Source organism: Arachis ipaensis, chromosome B6 (assembly GCF_059453495.1).
Source record: "Arachis ipaensis isolate K30076 ecotype BB chromosome B6, ASM5945349v1, whole genome shotgun sequence".
NCBI lineage: Eukaryota > Viridiplantae > Streptophyta > Magnoliopsida > Fabales > Fabaceae > Arachis > Arachis ipaensis.
In genome coordinates, this window is record NC_142441.1 from 1,436,197 (window position 1) to 1,458,076 (window position 21,880).

At 34.6% G+C, this 21,880-nt stretch overlaps 3 protein-coding genes across 5 annotated transcripts; 2 read left to right on the forward strand and 1 right to left on the reverse strand.

Moving 5' to 3' along the window:
* Positions 1–409: 409 nt before the first annotated feature.
* Positions 410–3,773, reverse strand: LOC107645243 (magnesium transporter MRS2-I). 2 transcript variants are annotated; one of them, XM_016349226.3, is made up of 11 exons: positions 3,152–3,773; positions 3,027–3,056; positions 2,807–2,942; positions 2,603–2,724; positions 2,068–2,142; positions 1,718–1,945; positions 1,585–1,629; positions 1,418–1,462; positions 1,292–1,321; positions 942–1,061; positions 410–750 (listed from the first exon to the last, which is right to left on the reverse strand). In XM_016349226.3, the coding sequence occupies exons 1-11, from the start codon at positions 3,356–3,358 to the stop codon at positions 664–666; spliced, it is 1,125 nt and encodes a 374-aa protein (XP_016204712.1). In that variant the 5' UTR covers positions 3,359–3,773; the 3' UTR covers positions 410–663. The 2 variants fall into 2 exon arrangements, with proteins under 2 accessions (XP_016204712.1, XP_016204713.1); XM_016349227.3 differs by lacking the exon at positions 942–1,061 and having other exon boundaries at positions 3,152–3,506.
* Positions 3,774–13,971: 10,198 nt separating this feature from the next.
* Positions 13,972–20,291, forward strand: LOC107645242 (putative galacturonosyltransferase 6). 2 transcript variants are annotated; one of them, XM_016349224.3, is made up of 9 exons: positions 13,972–14,453; positions 14,572–14,606; positions 14,944–14,985; positions 15,107–15,254; positions 15,360–15,436; positions 16,893–17,212; positions 17,394–17,751; positions 18,661–19,176; positions 19,620–20,291. In XM_016349224.3, the coding sequence occupies exons 1-9, from the start codon at positions 14,324–14,326 to the stop codon at positions 19,893–19,895; spliced, it is 1,902 nt and encodes a 633-aa protein (XP_016204710.1). In that variant the 5' UTR covers positions 13,972–14,323; the 3' UTR covers positions 19,896–20,291. The 2 variants fall into 2 exon arrangements, with proteins under 2 accessions (XP_016204710.1, XP_016204711.1); XM_016349225.3 differs by having other exon boundaries at positions 15,366–15,436.
* Positions 20,292–20,564: 273 nt separating this feature from the next.
* Positions 20,565–21,367, forward strand: PSBW (photosystem II reaction center W). Its single transcript, XM_016349228.3, has 2 exons — positions 20,565–20,853; positions 20,941–21,367. Exons 1-2 carry the CDS (start codon positions 20,757–20,759, stop codon positions 21,258–21,260), a joined length of 417 nt encoding a protein of 138 aa, XP_016204714.1. The 5' UTR covers positions 20,565–20,756; the 3' UTR covers positions 21,261–21,367.
* Positions 21,368–21,880: the final 513 nt, after the last annotated feature.

Consider the following 21,880-nt stretch of genomic DNA (forward strand, 5'->3'; position numbering starts at 1 on the left):
CATAGTGGTGTAATTTTTAATTGTATTTTCCATTCTACCAAGCGTTCATGTTTCAAGGTTTGCTAAATGGCCTAGCAGTTGGAATAAATTCTATGTCTAATTGCACCTGTCACAATTCATATTTGTTTTATTATTTTTGAAATATAATTATGATTATGATGATGATATACAGAAGCAGCAGAATATATAATGATTAGACCAAAAGGAGTGGAAGTCAGCGAGAAAGTCAGAACATGTGATGGACATTGTAATAATATGATTATTGTAGTACTAATTGACATAACCGCATGCGCATCCTGCATCCAAGGGAAACGGAATAGGCCCATAATCTATCACTCGCATCGGTTTGACCAAATACAGACTTAAACATGAAAACGGTCATAAGAGAGGATAATGCTGCACTAAAATGTAGGTAAAATATATACTCTTAGATTATTGGACTGCACTTTATCTAATTTAATTGCTAATTCATCAACAATCATATACAACTTGTCAATTGCTCCAATCAAAAAAATAAAATAAAATAAGTCCCCACTTGCTAGATAGATAGCAGCTTTTGAGAGAGAGAAAAGATTGAACAATTACTTGGATGACATGATACAAAAAATTGTTTGGGTGCACGCATGGATTTCAGCTTCCAACATGAACGAATCTCTATGCGTTTCAAGACCCCACAAGTCCTTTGCGTCGGGCATAAGTTACTATGCTTAAAAACAAAGATGCACTAACCATTCCCCCAAGCATCACCACCTATAGTTACCAAATTTTCAACTCAGAAAAGTTATAAAAAAGAAAAGAAAAGTTATATATGGCAGTATTAGAAAAAAATAACGTAGAATTTTTGCCAAAGGCTATAAAAGTATAAACAATGCTGCGTAAATTCCAATGGTCTGGCAAAGGATTTTCTAGAAATTTTTATGAGGGATATGGTATGTACCTACCCATTTAAACATGTATCCGTGACCATCTTTCCATGTATATGGAATGTTCATACCAAATATTGCTCCTACCAATGAATATATGGACAGACACACAGTCCCCGAGCTAAGGAACAACTCTAGCTGTCAAGAAATAATAAGCATAAACAATACCCTTGGTATTTAGACACATTAAGAAGATAATCATGGCCTTCATATAGCAACAAGTTTTTCAGTGTGTGTATAAAGAACTTAGTGTAAGGCTCCCAGATATAACAGAAAGTGGAACAGAATCAAGATAGAAGCTAAGCAGTACAGAAATGCAGTAGAAATTAGAAGAAGAAGAATGGAAATAGTTTGAAATTTCATTTTACCTGAATCAGTTGATTTCTGTGACTGTCAAGCTGCATGAACAAATTACATATATTATGAACAGTGTCAATTATCTAGGCAGCAAAAGTTATCTTTCATATACATGACCAAATGAATATCGTATATACCTGTATGTTGATATAATCTTCTGTGTCATCAATATATTCACGCAACTGCATTTGCAGAAGTATCGAACATCAAAGTTTATCATCACTCTAGTAGTGTTAATAGAAATCATATTGGAACTTAGTATGAAGGAAAGAAAGAAAATGCAGTAGTACTAGCTAGTTCATACTGTGTTCAATTTATTCAATGTGCCGTCGATTTGGGTGAAATATGCCTGCAGGTTGCACCATAGAACAATTCACTAATCACTAGAACAAACAGTATCATGATCAAAATTAATATTGAATACTTGTATATATAACCTCAAGTAACATTTCAAGATCCTCAACATCATTCTCCACTTGAACTGAGGTTGCTGTACTCGCTTTGCTTGATCTGTGAATCTTTGAATCTGGATTTGGAGAGCTAAGAAGCCAGTTTGGAGCACCAAAACTACTTGCAGGAGAAGATAAATTAGCCAACTTTTTTGATAAGTAAAGATCAGCCATGTCATCATCATCATCAAGTAGGTTTTCTAGTTCATCTCTTATCTACATGCAATAAGCTCGCAAAATTCAGTGCAAAAAACAGGATAACTCTGGATTCTATATGAGATACCTAAAAACAACTTTGTTTTAATCTCTAGATGTTATTTTAACATATATATATATACCTTCTGAACTCGATTAGTCAACCTTGTCATTGCACTCTTCAGTTTCCGCACTCTATCCAAATTACGACTGCTAATCTGGATATAAATTTCATTCAACCAAAACCATGAATTATTAATCAGACGACAAATCAGAAATGCATAAGCAATACTTTTCAACTTTACTTTCTTAATCGAGCTCTGATAACATTCATTAGCATATTACAAGTTTTTTTACAACAAATATAAGCACATCACTAATTAATAATAGTATATGAAAAATAAAGAAAGAAAAAAAAAATCTAATCCAACTAGGAAAAAGACAAAATTTTCCGACAAAACAATGTTGTCGTGTCTGGAAATTTCAAAGTAAGTCTCGTGTTTAATTGGGCATATAACAGGGGAAAGCAAGGCATGCATGTGCTAGAAAACAGAGATGATAGTATCCAAGTTCTTCTGTCCTACGTAGCCATTTGGATAAGGAGGCATGTTATGTGAAAAATCTATGAACCCCTAAAAAAATGGATCTTTATTCTTTAGGCAGTGGTTTTCTCGTTACCTGAGATGTGAGTTCATCCAAAGCTGGATAAGCAGCAGTCTCTAACTCGATTGTTCTTGCATCAAGGAAACTGCAAATTGCTTCCAATGCAACTTCCAATGCTCGGAACTCAAACGGAAATTCTACAAAGAAAATAAATAAAATGATTTAAACATATTTTTCCGGAAACTATTATTATCGTTTATTTATTTGGATAAAGCTGACCGTTATCTTGCCCTTCTCCACCTCCTTCACGGTCTTGAGCAGATGGTTCTTCATCCCCGGTTGATTTGGGTAACCGCCTTCGAAATTCTTCAACAATCGGCAGAATATCATCGTCCATTGGATCCCTAAGAAGCACCTAAATTAAAAAAGATAGATGCGGAAATTAAAACGAAATTGGAATGCTGCTGCGCTAATTCGAAGAGCAAGCTAAGGAACATACCTCTTGTGCAGTGATAATCGCCTTTATGTGCTGCAACAACAAGAAGTCGAATAAGTGATTAATTGAAGAGATAGAGAAAGAGAAAGAGAGAGAATTAAGTTGAAAATTGAAGGGGAATGAATTGCCTCTAAATTGAGAACAATGACTTTCTCTCTGCCGAGAATGGCTGAAGGATATGAGAGGAGAGGGTCGAGAATTCGAAGGTCCCTAGCGTGAATCTCAACCATGCGCATGATAGCATACTTGTCCACATCCAGTATGGTGCCTGTGCCATCCTTGTCGAGCAAAATCCAGCTTCTTGAAAGGGCGGTTTTCTTCAATTGCAGCTCCATTGGAAGAGAAAGAAGAAAAGTGATGGCATTCGGAGGAGTTATGGAGAAGAGAGTGTTGCATGAATTGATATTTCTGACACATAGTGGGGTTCTCACTTCTCACTCGCAGTATAAATAATGCATGATTAACACGCTTACATACATGCCTGCAAACTTTTCTCTCTCTTCATTTTTATTTTACTTGTAGAAAGCATGTGTGGACTTTAACATTTGGACCCCATCCAATTTACCATAGGTGTAGATAACATGTGTTACTAATTACTATGATGCATGCACCACATACACCAATAACCAATTACATATGTTTTTCTGACCTACCCTACCCTACCCTACCCTTGTGTCGTTCTTTGCTTCCTGTTACTTCAATCGTTGCTTATGAGACCGTCGTGTCCAGTGGTTGCAGTTGCACCGGGCCACTATGTGTGTTGGAAGTCATGGTAATCATCATAGAATAGCCTGACCCTGACAGCATAGAATTGCCAATTTTGTTAATAGGCCAAGAGTCGTGCATGGCTAGCTAGCCACACCCCCAGCCATTCCTCGCATCACTATCCACACGGGCCTACGCTCACACACGTATATATACATTCACTTTTCTACTTGTTTACAAATTTTTATTTTAAAAAATTATTCTAAAATATCGTTAGAAAAATTTAATTATTAAAAAGAATTTTTAATATTAAAATTATTTAAAAAAAATAAATTTTTTTATAAACAAATAAATATATTTTTAGTTAATTTTTTATAATCTTTAATATATATTATTTAATTCTTAACGCTATATAGATATGTATGAATATTTACTTATAATTAATTAGTTAATTAATTTAAAAAAATTATTCTAAAAAATCGTTAAAAATTTTTAATTATTAAAATATTAATTCTTAACTATTTATTTATTTTTTTATAATTTGTATATTAACAATTTTTTTTCTAAAATTTTAGTAATTTTTATTATTTATTTATTTTTTATTTTTATGATCTTTTATCTTTTTTTTCGTTAGATAAAAATCACAAAAATAAATAAATAAATAAAATATATAAATAATTAATAAAAATTACTAAAATCTTAAGAGAAATAAAATTTATCAACATAAAAATTATTAAAAAATAAATAAATAAATAAATAAATAATGAAATATTTATCTCTTTATAAAAATATTTGATTCGTTTTCTTAAATATTATAAAAAAAAATTATTCTTTTTAATAATTTTAGTATTAAAAGTCATTTTTAATAATTAAATCTTTCTAACGGTTTTTTAGAATAATTTTTTTCAGTTTATTTTAATCACTCCGTAATTACTAATTAATAATTTACCTAATAATTTTGCATTTTTGAACACATGGCATATGTGAAACAGTGACTTTAGATTATAAGTTAGCGGGCGGGAGAGTTACATTCCTAACACTCAAGTCAAGTGTTTAAATTAAAAAGTATAATAATTTTATAAAATATATAAATGTTAGAGATAAAACGATAAAATTTATTAAACTTTTTTATGTGACATTTTTCTTGTTGAAATAGATAGATTATTTTTTATAGACATAAAATTGACAATAATATTAAAATAAATTTAAATCTTTTAAATTTTAGATTTTTACTTTAGAGGATAAAGTGAGATCTCTCACTATTAAATATTTTTTCTCTTATATTTTTTTTCATTTATAAAATAAATAATGATAGATCATACTTTACTCTCTAAAGTAAAATCCAAAATTTAGAGGATCCAAATCCTATTAAAATTATGGTTATTAAGTTGATAACAATAGTTATTAAATTTATCAGTTGAGAATTCAAAATTAATAACATTTAAGTTGAGAATTCAAAATTAATAACATTTAAGATTGAGTTATTATTCGTTACGTAAAATAAATAAAGTTAAGAAATTAGAATTTAGCATTTAGTGATATATTGATCATAAAAGAATAAAATATTAAAATTGATCATAAAAAAATAAAATACTGATATATTTGATCAATAATTAAAACTAATCTGTAATTATAAAAAATGAATTCTGATAGATTAAATTAAGGTTAAGTATGATTTTGGTCTTTAAAGTAGAGGTTGAAAATTTTTTTCGTCCTAAACCCCTTTTTTTTACTTACAAAATCGTCCCTAAGATTTAACTTAATTTTAAAATTATTTTTCAGACGAAAATACCCTTCCCCTTTCTTTCCCAAAATCAACCAGAAACAGAAGCAGAACCAAAAGATAAAAAACAGAAGTAGAAGCAACAACAATAAAACAACAACTAGACGCAAAAGAACAACAACAATAGATCATGTATACAGTTAACCATTTCTTAAAATCTACTAACAGAAAATCAAAATCCAGCTAAACTAATCCAGAATCAAATCAAAGAACTAAGACTAACCAAAAACAAAAACTAAAAACAAAATGGTAATCTGGATTATGAAGATAGAAAACAGAAAAGAGGGAACAGGGGAGGCAGTGGTGTCGCAGCAACAGTGACAAAGAAGCAAGGGTAGTGCAGCAGCTGGTGGAGCACCAGCGGTCTAAGCATGACGGGAAGGGGCTGGACCTGCCGTCAGTTCTGGTGTTTTGGTAGCTCTAGTTCCTTCTACGACAGGGATTGAAGGATGCAGGGGCGAGATGGCGCGAATGGTGCTGGGTGGAGATGGTGGTTCGCGGAGTTGAATGAAGAAGAAGACCACGGTGTTGCTAGGGTTAGCGCGAAGGGGAGAAGAGGGAAGATGGTCGTGGTGGAGATGAGGCTACAGATAGTGAGAAAGAAGGGCTCCACGTTGTTGCGCGGTGGTGAAGCAGGGAAAGTTCGTCGGCGGTAAGTTCTGGTTCGAGGAGGTCCGAGATAGGGAAGAAAAGAATGATAGGGGAAGGTCACTGTGGCTCGGGGTTAGCGCGAAGGGGAGAGGAGCGACGGCGGCGAAGAGCAGCGGCGGTGGCCCTTCCCCTTCTCTTCCCACTCTTCGTCCCTGAACCAACTTCCCCCCCCCTCCCTAACCAACTCCTCCTAGCTTGATTCCCTTCCCCCTTTTTTCCTTTTTCTGTTTTTTTTAGTTAGGAGTATTTTCGCAATAAAGATTAAAAATTTGGTAAAAAAAAAAACGATTTTAAAACTAAGTTAAACCTTAGAAACGATTTTAAACAATAAAATATTTGGGATAAAAAAAATTTTCAACTCCAACCTTAGATACCAAAATCATACTTAACCCATAAAACTATCTAAATCTTAAGGAATTATAAAATTTTTTGAATTTACCTCTCTAATCTAACATAACTAATTTCAAGCTCTAACCCATGTCCTACCCTGAATCTTGAACTTCATCGCAAAATTCCTATATGCATTCAAAATCTTGACAAATTCAGATTCCATTACAGCTGCTCTCAATAAAAATCAACACAATTCAGAGTCATCCGAATATGACTTATCCAAGAAAAGAATTTTCATTGAAGATTTGAAGCCCTCTAGATATAAAAACAGAAACCATCATGGCTCCGCTACAATGATAGTTAAGAGTTGCGATATAATCATCGAATTGACAACAGAAAGAATAGGAACATTTTTCAACTTTGAACTTTGATTCGGAGAAGAACATGGAACATGCAAAACTGTAAACTCATATTTTACTATAATTTTTATTTATTATTTATAAATAATAAAGTACGCATGTATACTATTTAACTAGCTTACCATATACTAAGTTGAATATAGTAAAATTCAAACTCGATTTATTTAAAAAATAAGCTCTTTTATCATCTTATTGATGTATAAGGTATTAACTAACCAAGTTCAAGTTGATTCAAGTAGTTTTGTGCCTCAGAGGGGACTAAGGCAGGGAGACCCCCTATCGCCATACCTGTTTATCATAGCAGCTGAAGTTTTTACCATCCTTATGAATAAGGCTCAAGAAGAAGGTAGAATCTCTAGTGTCAGAATTGCCCCTACTGCTCCACCCATTTCTCATCTCCTTTTTGCGGATGATTGCATTATTTTCTCGAAGGATAGTGAGGAGGAGATTTATCAACTCATTACTATTTTAAATATGTATACGGAAGCCTCGGGGCAGCGAATAAATGTTGACAAGTCTGGGATTACGTTCGGCAACCAGATACCGATCAGAAATAGAGTAGAAATAGAGGAGATCTTAGGGTTGCCTGCCTGGGATAAACCAGGTAAGTATCTTGGTCTTCCGGCTCAGTGGGGTAGATCTAAGAATAAAGCTCTGAGCTGGATTGAAGAGCGAGTGTTTGATAAGCTTCGAGGTTGGAAAGAAAAACTCCTTAGTCAGTCTGGGCGGGAGGTTCTCATCAAATCGGTTATTCAAGCGATACCTGCCTATGCTATGAACGTTGTTCTCTTTCCTAAAGGTTTTTGTCGTCGTCTTAGTCAGAAAGTGGCTAAGTTTTGGTGGGCCTCCACTGGTAAGGATAGGGGTATCTATTGGAAGAGTTGGGATAAAATCTGTGCTAGCAAAAGGGATGGAGGAATTGGTTTTAAGGATTTTTATAGTCAAAATATAGCACACTTGGCAAAACAGGCATGGAGAATTTTTGAATGCCCGAATGCGGTGTGGGTTCAGGTGCTTAAGGCTGTGTATTTTCCAAATGAGGATTTTAAGGGAACCAAGGCAGGAAGGGGGGCTTCTTGGATCTGGAAAAGTATTGTATATGGTAAGGATTTCCTTTTGAGGAATGGGAGATGGTCGATTGGGAATGGAGAGAAAGTGAGAATCCTGGAGGATAACTGGATTTTGAACATTCAGAGGAGTCCTCAGGTTACGAATCATGACGTCACTTTTGTAAAGGAGCTAATTACTCAGGGACAGGGGTGGAATATGAACGAGTTGAGAAAACGTTTTGATGGAGATACCATAGGGAAGATCATTAGAACCCCGGTAAGTATTATTGGTAGAGAAGACAAGTTTTGTTGGCCTTTTAAAACAGATGGGAAATATACTATAAAGACGGGATACTATGTTGCCAGGAAAGAGATGAGTATTGATAATAACAATAGCCCTTCAACTAGTGATGACTTCAGGGACTTGTGGACGGATATTTGGAAATTAAAAGTGCCTCAAAAGATAAGATCGTTTCTATGGCGGGCCTCACATAACATATTACCGGTCTTTCAAAATCTTTATAATAAAAAAATTTCTAACACTCCTATCTGTGCTATTTGTTCGCAGGAACCCGAGTCCACTGAGCATGCGTTGCTGCTTTGCCCTTGGACAAGGGCTGCGTGGTTTGGAGCTCAAATTCAGTGTTGTCCTACGCCTCATACAGTCTCATCTTTTGGAAAATGGATAATGGAGCTTTTTAAAAATATGAAGGTGTGTACAGGAACTGATTATGAACTGTGTATCAGCAGAGTTGGTTTTTTGGCTTGGGAGGTGTGGAAAGAAAGAAATCAAGCAGTACATCAGAGGTCTAAACCTAGTCCTTCATTGGTAATCTACAGGGCTAAACAGATGGAAACAGATTTTGCAGAAATGGCAGAAGAACCAGCTATTTGTTCCGTTATTGATAGAAAGACAGTTAGAAAGGTTACCTGGAGACCGCCTCCGCCAGGATGGGTTAAGTGTAATGTTGATGCAGCGTTCCTTGAAGTGCTTCATGGAGGTGCAACAGCAGCTGTTTTCAGAGACCACGTTGGTAACCTTCTCACAGCCTCTAACTCTAAAATAGCGGCTACCTCGCCTTTAGCTGCGGAAGCATTAGCAGTTAGGGAAGGTCTAATAATAGCAAAGAACTTTCAACTGGAAAGAGTTATCTTTGAATCTGACAGTTTAATTCTCATCCAAGCTCTAAAATCAAAGGCAACAATTGCAGAGTTTCAAGTTATTTTGGATGATATTTTGGATTTAGCACGAAATATTTCAAATTGTGGGTTTACCTGGGCTCCTAGAGAAGGGAATGCCTTAGCGCATGAAGTAGCCAAGCTTACAGCCAACGGTTCTCTGCATCAGAATTGGCTCAGCTGCAAGCCACAAATCATCACGTCCATTTTGCAAAAAGAGAAGTACACGTCACTGCAATTGACAAACAGATCATGAGCATGTAATTTGTTTTGAACTGGTTATGAATTAATTAATTCAGGAGAAAACTTACTTCCTTTACAGGTTGAGAGTTCGAGGGTAATTTAGAAATGGATTTTGGCACCTCCACTATGGGGAGATTGTGGAATAGCAACTTTATTGTTCTAATGCTTTCCTTGTTTGGATCTGGGTTATTTTGGTGTCCCTAGGGGAGGAGGGGCGGCACTTAAAAGAGTGTGGGAAGGCATGTTGGATCTGCAGTTGTTTAAAGAAAGGAAGGGTGAATTTCTTGTTGGGCAATAGTTTGGAGTTTCTCAATGATGACTTTGAAGCCTGCTGTAGGTTTCAGGTTGGGTTGTCCAGATCTTCTAGAGGAGGCTATTTTCAGCCCAAAGTCTGTCTGTCCTAAGGCAATGAGTCTGCTTGCATCCTGAGGGTGGTTGCATTGTGTGCTGCTCAATGTTGCGGAGTGTTGATGAAGACGTCCTTCTTGCTGGCTAGCTCAAGATCTTTGATGACAAGCACAGCGTCTCTCCTCGGATTGGTGCAGTTAGGAGGAAGCTCTCCTCTTGACTAACATTTGGAGCAGTTGCAAGGTTGTTTCTGCAAGGACTGCACCGTCGGAGAGGATGATAGCAACAACAACAACAATTCCTAATGCTACAAGCCTTGCTTCAACAATAGCAGATGTACCGCCCTAGCATGCTTGCCGCTGCAATGTTGTTTCAGCAGGGAGCTAATAAGAAAAGAAAAGCCATCTTTTGCTTTTTTGGACTATCATGACCAAGCATGTGCAATGCACTTGTGATAATGACATTGCTTGGAAGGCAACTATATGACCAAGCTCTCAATGTGATTTGGCCATATTGTCTTGCAGTGATACCTCACCAATGTGAGATTGTTGACCTATGCTCTCCATGGTAGCAGCAGAGTGGGTTTGGGCGTCATTGGCAATCTTAGCAGGATCGGCGCATAAGGGAGCTGATGGATTTGTTTCCGGATCGGGTGGGTCTGGGATGGTCCACCTGGTTTTTGTTTTTTTGGCCCTTTGTAGGCCTGACACTGTCCAAAAAAAAAAAATATATATATATATATATATATATATATATATATATATTATACGTATAGACAGAATTTTTTTTTTATTATTTAATTATTTACATTCGTCAAAACCTTGGAACTTCGAAGTATAACTATAACCAACCCTCTTGTACGAGTCAAACTGTCAAAGAATCATAGGCGTATTTGCTGGTACAGTAGACTCGGAGTAATATTTCCACATTCCACACTCCACTGACTCCGATCCACTGCTTCAGTCACATCAGTTTCTCTGGTGTTATGTTCTCTGCTATAGTTCTTACGAGTATTACAGTACTAATTATTAAATAAAGAGTTTAAGATATTAATTAATGTTGTTATGTGGCAGAATCGAACTCTAAAAATCATTAAATCCAGTCAATGCAAGTTTCGAAAAACTAGGTGTCACTACCCCATTGGCTAAGATAAAAATAAATGTGTAACCGACCAACTCGCTTCTGAAAATGAGGAAATAAAAACAAAATGGTTTGGTGCGGTAGAGTTCACGGTTGTTCTGGTAGTCCCTAGAAATCTGTCTACCTTATTAGTGCGGGGGAGTGAATCCTCCCTAGTAAAAAAAAACTAGATAGTATCCAGTATGGGTGGTAAAACGGGTCGAGCCCGTCGGACCGATTCGCTAAACCCGCTAAAAAAGGCGGGTCGAATTAGGATTTAGAGCCGCCAAATTTAAAAAACCTGTCAAACCCGCACCGCCAAATTGGCGGGTTTTGGCGGCGCGAGGCGGGCCGGTCCGCCGGGCCGAAGATTTTTATTTTTATTTTTCTTTTTTATTAAATAAAAGAGTGATTACTATTATAAAATTAATAATTATAGAATTTTTAAACACTTTTTTTTTCATTTTTTGTTTTTATTTTTCTTTTAGTTATTAACTTTATTTATTTTATTTTACAATTTCGTATATATGCTCAAATTATGTGACTTATTTTTTAAAATAAAGATGATTCTATTGACAAATATTATTTTGAACAATTTTATTGAAGTTAAAAATTAAAAAAATAATAAAAAAATTATATTATAATTTGACTATTTTTTATTTGTATTTGATTTTTTAATTATTATTTTTTTGTTAATTTTAATGAATTTTATTTTTCAAAAAAAAAAAAGAAGCAGGCTAGCCCGCCAATCCGCTGTAAAGCGGGGCGGGCTAGCATTTTGAACCCATTTTAGTTGGCAGGGCGGGCCGGTCCGCCCCGTTTACAGGGCAGGGCGGGTTGGGGCGGGTCAGCCTACTTTGCCACCCCTAGTATCCAGTGTAGGATCTTACTTTTTATTGTTCTCTTTTATTTAATTTTGGTCCCATTTATAGAATTAAAGATGAAAGATCACACTTTATTCTCTCGTTAAAAAAAATGAAGAGGATGTATTTCCACTGGTGCGTACTGCGCACGGTATGCCATTCATGAAATTGCGATAATGCCATCAGGTCATAGTTTGTTTCAACTCAAGACAACTCACCGTTCCATTAAAGGCCCCAACAAAGGATGGCCCAACATATAAGCTTAGTACACACTAGCTATTCTCAACACTCAACTCATTCTTGTCGTTATTTGTAAATTGCCACAAATCCTTATTATAATTGCCATTATTTTTTCTTGTAAATTTTAACTATTTTTATATGGTGAATAAAGGCTGGAATAGATATGATTAATTGATTACACCTGTATTTAAATAATTGTAAGAAGTAAGAACAATTCATTTTAAAGGTATTTTAGTTATCCGCGAAATCCAACTGCAAAATACAAACGGAAATTTACCATGTTTGGAATCGTAACATTCACTGAAACAAAAAAAAAAAAAAGAAAGAAAGAAAAGATATATGAAATTAAAAACAAAAATTCGAAGTTAGGTTTGATTTTAATTACCGCAAGCAAGGCAAGGGATTCTCATGACATTGTGAACTTTTTCTTGGTTGGTTGACCATTCAGGCTTGATTGGTGGCATCATAGCTGCAAAAGTGATATTGTACAGCTAGGCAACAAGCACAAAATTTATGACCTGTATTCTACACATTCAATGAGAACACGGTACTATTTGGTATTATAATTTATAAATACGTTTTATCAACTTATCACCTTACACTAATACATCAAATCATTATCTTATTCGGCTTTAACTTTAATAAATATAATTTTTTATAGAAAATATAAAACTTTAGATATTTCAATCTTTTTATGTGTAGTGAAAGTTTAATATTTATGCATAAAATCATAATTTAAAGTCATAATATAAGAAATAAAAAATTTATCCCTTTAAAAAAAACCAATAACAAATTCCCTCCATTCTAACATAAATATCTAAAAACAGAATCATACATATTAAAAGACTAGTAAATAAATGTTGATAATGATTACAATTGTATACATAGAAACAATAGTCTTAAGTAAGTAAATATATATAATCCATATTTATTTATTATTATAATTACTTAATAATTTTATTATTATAGTATTAATTTTAAAGAAAGAATGAATATTTTTATTCCCAATTTAGAAAATATTACTTTCAATACAAATTATTTATAACAAGATTTTAGCAATATTCAGTGTCTTAAAATATACATTTATTTTAAAACATTATTGCAAGTATTTTAAAACTAGAAGAGAAAACAATTTGAATAGTTGGTTAATCAAAAAAATAATAATAAAATTAAGTGTTTGTTTGGATATCATTATTTTGTTAAAAAAAAAAATTTTTTTTAATGAAAAAAAAGAATTTTTTTTTTAATTTTTTAACGTGTTTGGCAAATTTCTAGTAGTAAAAGTAAAAGCACTAAAAAAATAAAAATGTTTTTTGAGAAGCTGTAATTTACATATTTTTTTAAAAGATCTTTTTTTCTTAGAAGAAAGATATTTTTCATGTAATAAATAAACAAAAAGTACTTCTATATTATTATACCCAAACATAATTGATAGATAAAAAGATATTTTTGCATGAGATATCCAAATATAAAATTACTTTTACTTTTCCATAAGATCTTTAAAAAAAGAGATAACTCGAAAAAAAATATTTTCTTAGAAACTCACCCAAACAAACCCTAAAATTCATAATTACTTGACCAAAAATATCACTAAAATAAAGAGTTATTAAAATTAATAATAAAAAATATTTATATAATAATAAAATTAATAATTAAAATTAATAAAATTCATAGTTATCTATAATTATTTTTACGTAAAATTAATAATAAAAAATATTTATATAATTTAATAAATTAAATTAAAATATTATTTAATAATTTTTAACTATCAATTTTAATTCAATAGCAGCCAAGAAGCAATAGCTCAAATGACATAATCTCTCTATACTCAATTAAAATGTGCGACTTCGAATCTCCATATCTTGGGTAAAAAAAAAAATTTTGACTCAATAGCAACAAATAAAAAGTGAAGAGCAGGGTAGTAGTAGTATCACATCAAGAAGTACCAATCGTCCGCATCATCCACCATACATGCTCAAAGCACTGGTTATAATATTCGTCCCGTGTGAAACTGGCGGCACAAATCTCAAGGCATTCCCCAAAACTATATAATGCCAGCACACAAAAAACAAAATAAACATAAGGAAAAAAAGAAAAAAGGAAAGAGTTAAAAAATAGTGTGAGCGAAATTAAACAAAGGCAATTCTCAGAGTGGGGAGAGAAGAGAACATGGATGGCGCTTGCTACCTCTCCCTCTCTCTCTTTCTCTCTCTATCTCTAAAAAGAGCAAAGGCCAATAGCTGGAAACCCTAGGGTCTCTGTGGATTCCTTTCTTTTTTTCTTGAACCACCGAATCGAATTGAATTTGCATTGGATTTCTCTGTAAATGTGCTTGTTGACAACGATTAGGCTTGTCCACCACCGGTAACCAATGCCACCGCCGCCGACGATGAAGAAGATTCGCCGGTGGCAGAGGACTTTGATCCTCGCTCTTCTCTCCCTCTCCGTTGTCGCTCCTCTAATCTTTGTCTCGCACAGGCTCAATTTTCTTACACCCGATGGTACGAGAAAAAAAAACTCGCAATTCCGTCTCCCGCAAGCATCTTTGCGTTTCCGACTGCTCATTTCCATTTCCACGTTTTAAGTGACTTGTTGCGTTTCTGTGAATTTCGTTTTCAGGAAGAAGAGATTTTCTCGATGATTTGTCAAGCTTCGTAAGAATCCTTCTCCCCAAGCTGATCAGTGTTATTTCATATTTTAAAATTCTTTTTTATTTTGATGATTGCGTCTCTACTTCATCCTGTTTGGTTTGTCTGTAAATAAATCGAGGAAAAGGAGAAACAGTCAAAGAATTTGTTTATTGAATTTAGATTGAAACTGTTCTTGTTTTTCTTTTTTCTTTGTTTTCTGTTTTTTTTTTTCCGGTGTGATTTAGACTATTCAGTGCCGGTAAGTTGAAAATTTTTTTGCAGACCGACAGCTCAACGGAATTTCTTGGATGTTAATCTGATATATGCGATTAAGTATTTTGACTATAAGTGTGTGTTGCAGGCATACAGGCCAGATCCTTTGAAGTTGAATGCTATAGAACAGGTAGTGAAAGATTTGCTTAAAAATTTCCCCGTGCTAAGTCTTTCATCTTTTTCCCCCGTGGATTATAGAATGTACATATAACATTTATGCTTGCGATTTTGACCTTTTTTGACCAATTCAGGAAGGTGCTGAAGAGTTAGAAGAACCGAAGCAAGTTGTTTATAAAGAAAATGACTTTGGTGTAGCAATCAGTAACAATTCAGAAAGAACCAATGATTCTGAGGATTCTTTAACTGATGGGAGCAGAAGTAACCTTTTGGAAGTTAATGGTTAGTGTTTTTTGGTGCTCTCTATAATTCTTAAGTCTTTTAGGGCTTCCATGTTATGCCACTCAAGCATTCACCAGTGATGTCACTATTTTCACTGTTTTCAAGTTTCAGAAGTAGATCACCATGAAAGACAAGTAGAGGAAACTCAGCAGAAAGGATTATCCCTCACTGATGGAGAAAAGGTATAATGTTTTATATTAAATATAATTTTAAAAAGGGTTTAATAACTAACTAGAGAAGTAGTTTTTGATAGTCAATTTCAATCAAGTTCACTTTTTACTAATTCTTTTGGATTGCTTACTTGAAAAATTGAAGGCCACATGCTTTTAATTTTTTTTTTCTTGGACATGTGAGGAAAAGTAACAACAGAAAATATAGATTAAGTGTCAATATAAAATGTTATATAAGCTCATCCATTCTTATTCCCTGCTTCTATGAATTTTGAGGTAATTATTATAACGGCCAAATACTTTCAATGATATGGCAACACGTGATTGGATGCCTATGTGAAAAACTTATGCATGCCTGCCATGCATCAAAATCAAATTATCGAAAATAACTTATCTATATGCATGCTTGGGATTTTTATTTACATCATTCGATTTCCACCGAGTGTAAACGCTGATTATGATAATTAATCAGATGTGCTACTTTTTGATCAATTGGAAATGGTTACTTAGTTCTATGCTTTCTGTGCTCACTAATCTAATATGAATATACAGATTTACTCGACTCATTGACTGGTCAATTTTGTAATCACTAGATGTAGAGTGCTTAATTAATTGCTGATCTAGAAATTTGGGTGTAGAAGTTATCAAAAAGCATAGCGGTTTATTTTCAGTCTGAAATTGTAGTTAGATGTTTAGGTTTTGCTTCAACCCTATCAGTTCTTCCATAAATGGTTAACTCTATCCACTATTTCGGAGGGGAAGTCTTCATGATTTTGAAAATTTAGTTACTCATGAGTTTACTATGTACCTAGTTAACATATATTATTTATACAAAGAAATGGGAAATATTTAAAGTTTTCTGTAGGAGCTGGCTTTTATAAATGTAGCTAATTGCAATCATGTTTTTAGTAATAGCAAGACCACTTTGGTTTTTTTTTTGCTTCAATATCCATGGCCTGATAGGAGCTAATTTTCCAGTGGATAAAAAAAAAAAAACACAAGAAACTAGTTATAAAGACGATATGTATTGTTGTCTGCTTACTGGGAAAGAAAATAACAGTTTAGTTTTTTTTATTTGTATGAAGTATAAGCAAACTGAAAGCCTTCTATTGCTTTGGAAAAACTAGGACCTAACTTTGTCAACTTTACAATCAACAGGTAAACACATTATGCTTCTATTTCTAACTGTGAGACGATCTCACGATCCTAGTCTATTTTAGAAAAGAGACTTGCCTGTCAGATGTCTGAATATAATTATGTCATTTTTGGCTACTCCGTACTTTTAACTAGATGTCCAAATCTTCGCTGGAGAGGCAAATGATTTATAAGACAAAGAAATAGCATTCGTTCTTGGTGACAATTATGTGTCTACATGTATTTGCTGAATACATAAATGCAATTGAATTTTGTAGAGATATTTATCTTAACAATCTTATATTAATTTATTGATTTATTATTTTATTTACAGAGGAATTTAAACGAGACAGTTATGCACAATCTGGATATATCCACCAACTCCCAAAGTACAAGAAGTGAGAATATTGAAGTGGGAGATAAGCAATCTGATCGGAAAGCAACTCGTCGCCATCAGAATTCGCGATCTCAATACCGTAAAGTGACAAATCACAAGGTTGAGGAAATAAAGGATCAAATAGTTAGAGCTCGAGCATACTTGAGCTTTGCTCCCCCAGGCAGCAACTCTCACTTGGTCAAGGAGTTGAAACTGCGAATTAAAGATATGGAACGCATAGCTGGAGAAGCTACCCATGATTCAGATCTGCCAAGGAGGTAAAGACTTCTCTACAACTGCATTTATTTGATGTCAGTTTATGGTGTGTGAAAACTTGGTGATTTCATGTTCTCTAGTACAAAATTAATGAAGCAGAATGTATTCAGTAAATTTATGTGATATGAACTGTGAAAAGAAAATTGAGTTGTTTTTCAATCTGAAAACAAGTGAAGTTCACAGTGCTTTGCAGAAAATGAGGCACATGGAGGCTTCACTATCTAAAGCCAACCGAGCTTTCCCAGATTGCTCTTCTATGGCTTCTAAGCTCCGTGCGATGAATCATAATGTTGAAGAGCAACTTCGTTCTCAGCAACGTCAAGCAACATATCTTGTTCATCTTGCTGCAAGGACCACCCCAAAAGGTCTTCACTGTCTTTCTATGCGGCTAACTGCCGACTACTTTGCACTCGGACCCGAGCAGAGGAAGTTCCCAAATGAAAACAAGATTAATGATCCAAAACTTTATCACTACGCTGTGTTCTCTGACAATGTTTTGGCATCTGCAGTGGTTGTTAACTCTACTGTCTCTGCTGCTAAGGTAAACCTCTTTTCTTTTTATATAGAATATTGACTGACTATTATCATTTTGTTTTTAATTTGGATTCTCTTTGATTTAACTTCGGCTATTATTAATCCTCATACAATTTATGGAAAGGGGAAAATAACCAAAATATAACTAGCAAATTCAAAGTAGGGAAAATTATGCTTCTCTCGTATCTCTTCCATGTCAGGCTAAAGTGCTTCTCTTTATTGTAATTAATGTATAAGATATAAAACCTTTTATGTTTGACCATTATCTAACTGTGAAGTTGGTGATTGTAAGATCAAGAAATAAGAATCCACATTTGTGCATGGCACCACTTGTTCTTATTGTCATCCTTCTTGAACCTATGATACATTTTACTTGGCATTTAATTCTCAACTATGTTTTATCCAATTTGAAGTTTGACTTTTTGGTGTCATTACCTCAAAGCATTACTTAGTTGTGGGTGCCACAGAATTTTTGAACTTATTGCAGATTCAAGAATCCAAACCAGTGAAAGAACCAAATAGTAGTAGATACATATGCTCTTTCACAATGGAATGCAACTACTATATCAAATTTCTTTTAAAATACCTACCTAATATTTTGATAGTCAACACCTATATCTGTTCTTCTTCTGCTCTTAAAAGTTGATTGATCTATTTTAGAAAGTTTATAGCTAGTAACATCAAGAGACCATTACCCTTAAAAGTGAAGTCTTTTTTCCCCTAGAAAATTAATTTCCAGCTTCTGTCCCTGGTTGAAACCCGTCTCTTAACTTGAGAGCATTCTTTCTAATTCCTATTCAGCATAATAATAATGTCATCTATCAATTTATGTAGTTGATTCCCGGATATGGGTATTGTTATTGTTAACCTATATATAATGGCGACAGTGATTGACAATAATAACTTTTAAATGCAGGAGGAGGAGAAAATTGTTTTCCATGTAGTGACCAATTCACTCTACTTTCCTGCAATCTCAATGTGGTTCTTGTTAAACCCTCCTGGCAGTGCCACAGTCCACATACAGAACATGGACAACTTTAAATGGTTGTCGAAGTACAGCACCTCCAAGAAATATGATTCTAACGATCCAAGATATACTTCTGAATTGAACTACCTACGTTTCTATCTGCCAGAAATCTTCCCTGCTCTACATAAGATTGTGCTTTTTGATCATGATGTGGTGGTGCAACAAGATCTGAGTGGATTATGGAATGCCAATATGGAAGGAAAAGTAATTGGAGCAGTTCAGACTTGTGAGGAAAGCGAATCTTCATTTCATAGAATGAATATGCTCATAAACTTTTCAGATCCATTCATTGCAAAGAGGTTTGATGTCAATGCTTGCACATGGGCATTTGGGATGAATTTGTTAGATTTACAGCAGTGGAGGAGACATAATTTAACTGCTGTCTATCACAAATATCTGCAAATGGTATGATTTAGAAAATGTCTTTGTTTTGAAGTTGGCTTTTAGTTTATTCTATTATTATATTTTATTCTCACAGTAACTATTTATATGACCCCCCAACAAATTAAATTTCCTTTCATCAAATTTTCAGGCCTCTAGCATTCCTGCATTTAAAGTTTTGCACGTATAAAGTAATTGGGTGTTAAAATGTCATCATTAGCATCTATTCCTTTGAAATTTGATTGTATCAATCTCCTTAAAATGTCATCATTAGAATGCTCATTAAGATTGTTTACCTGAAAGTTAGACTAATATTAGGGGGTCAAGAATTTGATATTCGCATGACATTAAAACAATGATTTGTTGGTGGTTTGAGGTAGACTAGATGAAGAACCAAATTAAATTTCTATTGGTTATGACGCGATGATAGTCTGACGTAATGTGTTTGTCTTGGTGATTGGTTGCAGGGTTCTAAGAGGCCATTGTTTAACACCGGAAGTCTGCCTTTAGGCTGGCTCACCTTCTATAACAAGACAATGGTTTTGGACAGACGGTGGCAAGTTCTTGGCCTTGGTTCTGATTCTGCTGTTGACGGAAATGAGATTGAGCAGTCTGCTGTTATACATTATGATGGAGTTAGAAAGCCATGGCTGGATATTGCAATGAGAAGATACAAGAACTATTGGACCAAATTTGTGAATTTTGACTGCCCTCTTCTGCAAAGATGCAATCTCCAGGCGTAACCCGAAATCCACAACCGTTGCTTTTACATGGCTTTTGTTAACAAGTTAGTACTTAGTAGGCACATTCTTTGCCTGCTTCGGTTAATTCTTTGTTCTTGGCAATTCTTCTTGTAAAGCCCCTCACTGCTGATTCAAATTTTCCTCACGTATCTCTAGGAGTTTAGCTTTTTTGATAGTGACAATGAAGATAAAATAAGCATTACATAGGTATTTCAGTTGCTTGCAGATGCTGTTGGTTTGTGTACATAATTTATCTCGACCCTCTATTGGGTTTTGCCTATGTTCTTTGATTTCCATTAATTCAAGCGCATACTGTGGGCCTAAGTTATATTTTATTTTGAGGATCAAATTTACATAATTATTGAAAATGAACAACGGTCATTTGGATTGTTCCAACATTGTGTCCAAGTGTTATTCATGTTCGCCAGGTGTTTATGGCTTTACATATTATCTTATGTTATTTATTCGGGTTAGACTTGCAGGGGCGTCAGGAACATTTCTTTTTTCTTATTTTCTTTAATAATTTTACTTGCTTGTTTTAAAGTTTTTAACTTTTAACAAGTCCGGGAAAAGCTTCGATTGAAGTTGCGATTATGAGAGTGAAATATAGTTCATGACTCATCTATCAGATTACGTGACACGTGGGAAAAAGTTATTGGGTTTTTGCAGATAAGGATATCGAACGAGGGGCTTTCAGTCTATCCAATATCCATGGTGTGTGGTGCAGGGACTGAGTATTACCCGATACTAAATAAATTTTGACAGATTTGGCAATTCATATGAAATAAACTTCCAACGCATAGTGGAACATCACAGAAGTTAATAGGCATACTCGGTAATCATCATCATAATTGAAGAAAAATGGCATCCATCTTTGCTAGCACCACAACTCCATCGATCACCCGCGCAGGTCTCTTGCCCAAGCGAGCTCTCGGGGTTTCATCCTCAACCGTTCTTGGTAAGTTTTTACTTAACCGTCCTTGGAAGATTAGAGTGAGAAACATGCATGTGGAAGTGGTAGATGATTTTTGAAATAATTGTACAGGGTTGCCAGCAATGGGGAAGATGGGAAGAGTGAGGTGCTCCATGGAGGAGGGAAAGGCTTGTTCACATGAAAGCAAGTCGAAGATGGGGATGGGGATGGGGGCATCCTTGATGGCAGCTGCTATGGCTGCAAGCATGTCGAGCCCAGCCATGGCTCTTGTGGATGAGAGGCTGAGCACCGAAGGAACAGGGCTTCCATTTGGTCTGAGCAACAACCTCCTTGGTTGGATCCTGTTTGCTGTGTTCGGTCTCATATGGGCTCTCTACTTTGTCTACACCTCCGATCTTGAAGAGGACGAAGAGTCCGGATTGTCTCTCTAAAATAAAATGTTTAAATTCATTATATGCTGCTATTGTTGTGTATTGCTAAACAACCACTTCTGTATCGCTTCCAACTTCTAATATCTTCATTTACTCTTCCTCTCAAACTTTCACATCCCTCTTCATTTTTATTTGCCTGATTTGTTACACTGTTGAATTCCGGGGCAAAATAGAGTCGGCTACTATATTCACGACTGCACTTTCTTCCCTTCCTTACAACTCAAATTGTACTAGTAAGCTGTAAGGCAGGTGCAAATTACTCATTAGCACATTCACGATCATTCACCTTATAACATTATAATAATGACGATGATGACGGTATACATTACATACATAATACAAAATGCACACTAAATATTTTTGGACCAAGTAATAAAAGTTGTACACTGATCCTTCAATCAAGATATCAGACAAGAAGAAAATTATTATCTCTCTATTTTAAATTTGAGTACTGCTAGGAAGCCAATGGTTTAAACGTACAATGTGTCCATGAATAAAATGAACATTATCCATACTACCTAGAATAACCATCCCAAAAGCTTAAGCTGATTTTGGGGTTCATCAAGGATCACTAAGGATCGAATTCTTGACCTTTCGGATCTAGAATTTTAATACCATAT

Excerpts from the sequence above, each read along its gene's own strand:
- LOC107645243 (XM_016349226.3), bottom strand. The coding sequence starts at position 3,358 with ATGGAGCTGCAATTGAAGAAAACCGCCCTTTCAAGAAGCTGGATTTTG. Across the intron at positions 2,725-2,806 it reads TGGAGAAGGGCAAGATAACG|AATTTCCGTTTGAGTTCCGA; the intron begins GTCAGCTTTATC and ends TTTTCTTTGTAG. Across the intron at positions 751-941 it reads ACGGATACATGTTTAAATGG|GTGGTGATGCTTGGGGGAAT; the intron begins GTAGGTACATAC and ends TGGTAACTATAG.
- LOC107645242 (XM_016349224.3), top strand. The coding sequence starts at position 14,324 with ATGCCACCGCCGCCGACGATGAAGAAGATTCGCCGGTGGCAGAGGACT. Across the intron at positions 15,437-16,892 it reads CCCTCACTGATGGAGAAAAG|AGGAATTTAAACGAGACAGT; the intron begins GTATAATGTTTT and ends TTTTATTTACAG. Across the intron at positions 19,177-19,619 it reads ATCACAAATATCTGCAAATG|GGTTCTAAGAGGCCATTGTT; the intron begins GTATGATTTAGA and ends GATTGGTTGCAG.
- PSBW (XM_016349228.3), top strand. The coding sequence starts at position 20,757 with ATGGCATCCATCTTTGCTAGCACCACAACTCCATCGATCACCCGCGCA. Across the intron at positions 20,854-20,940 it reads TTCATCCTCAACCGTTCTTG|GGTTGCCAGCAATGGGGAAG; the intron begins GTAAGTTTTTAC and ends ATAATTGTACAG.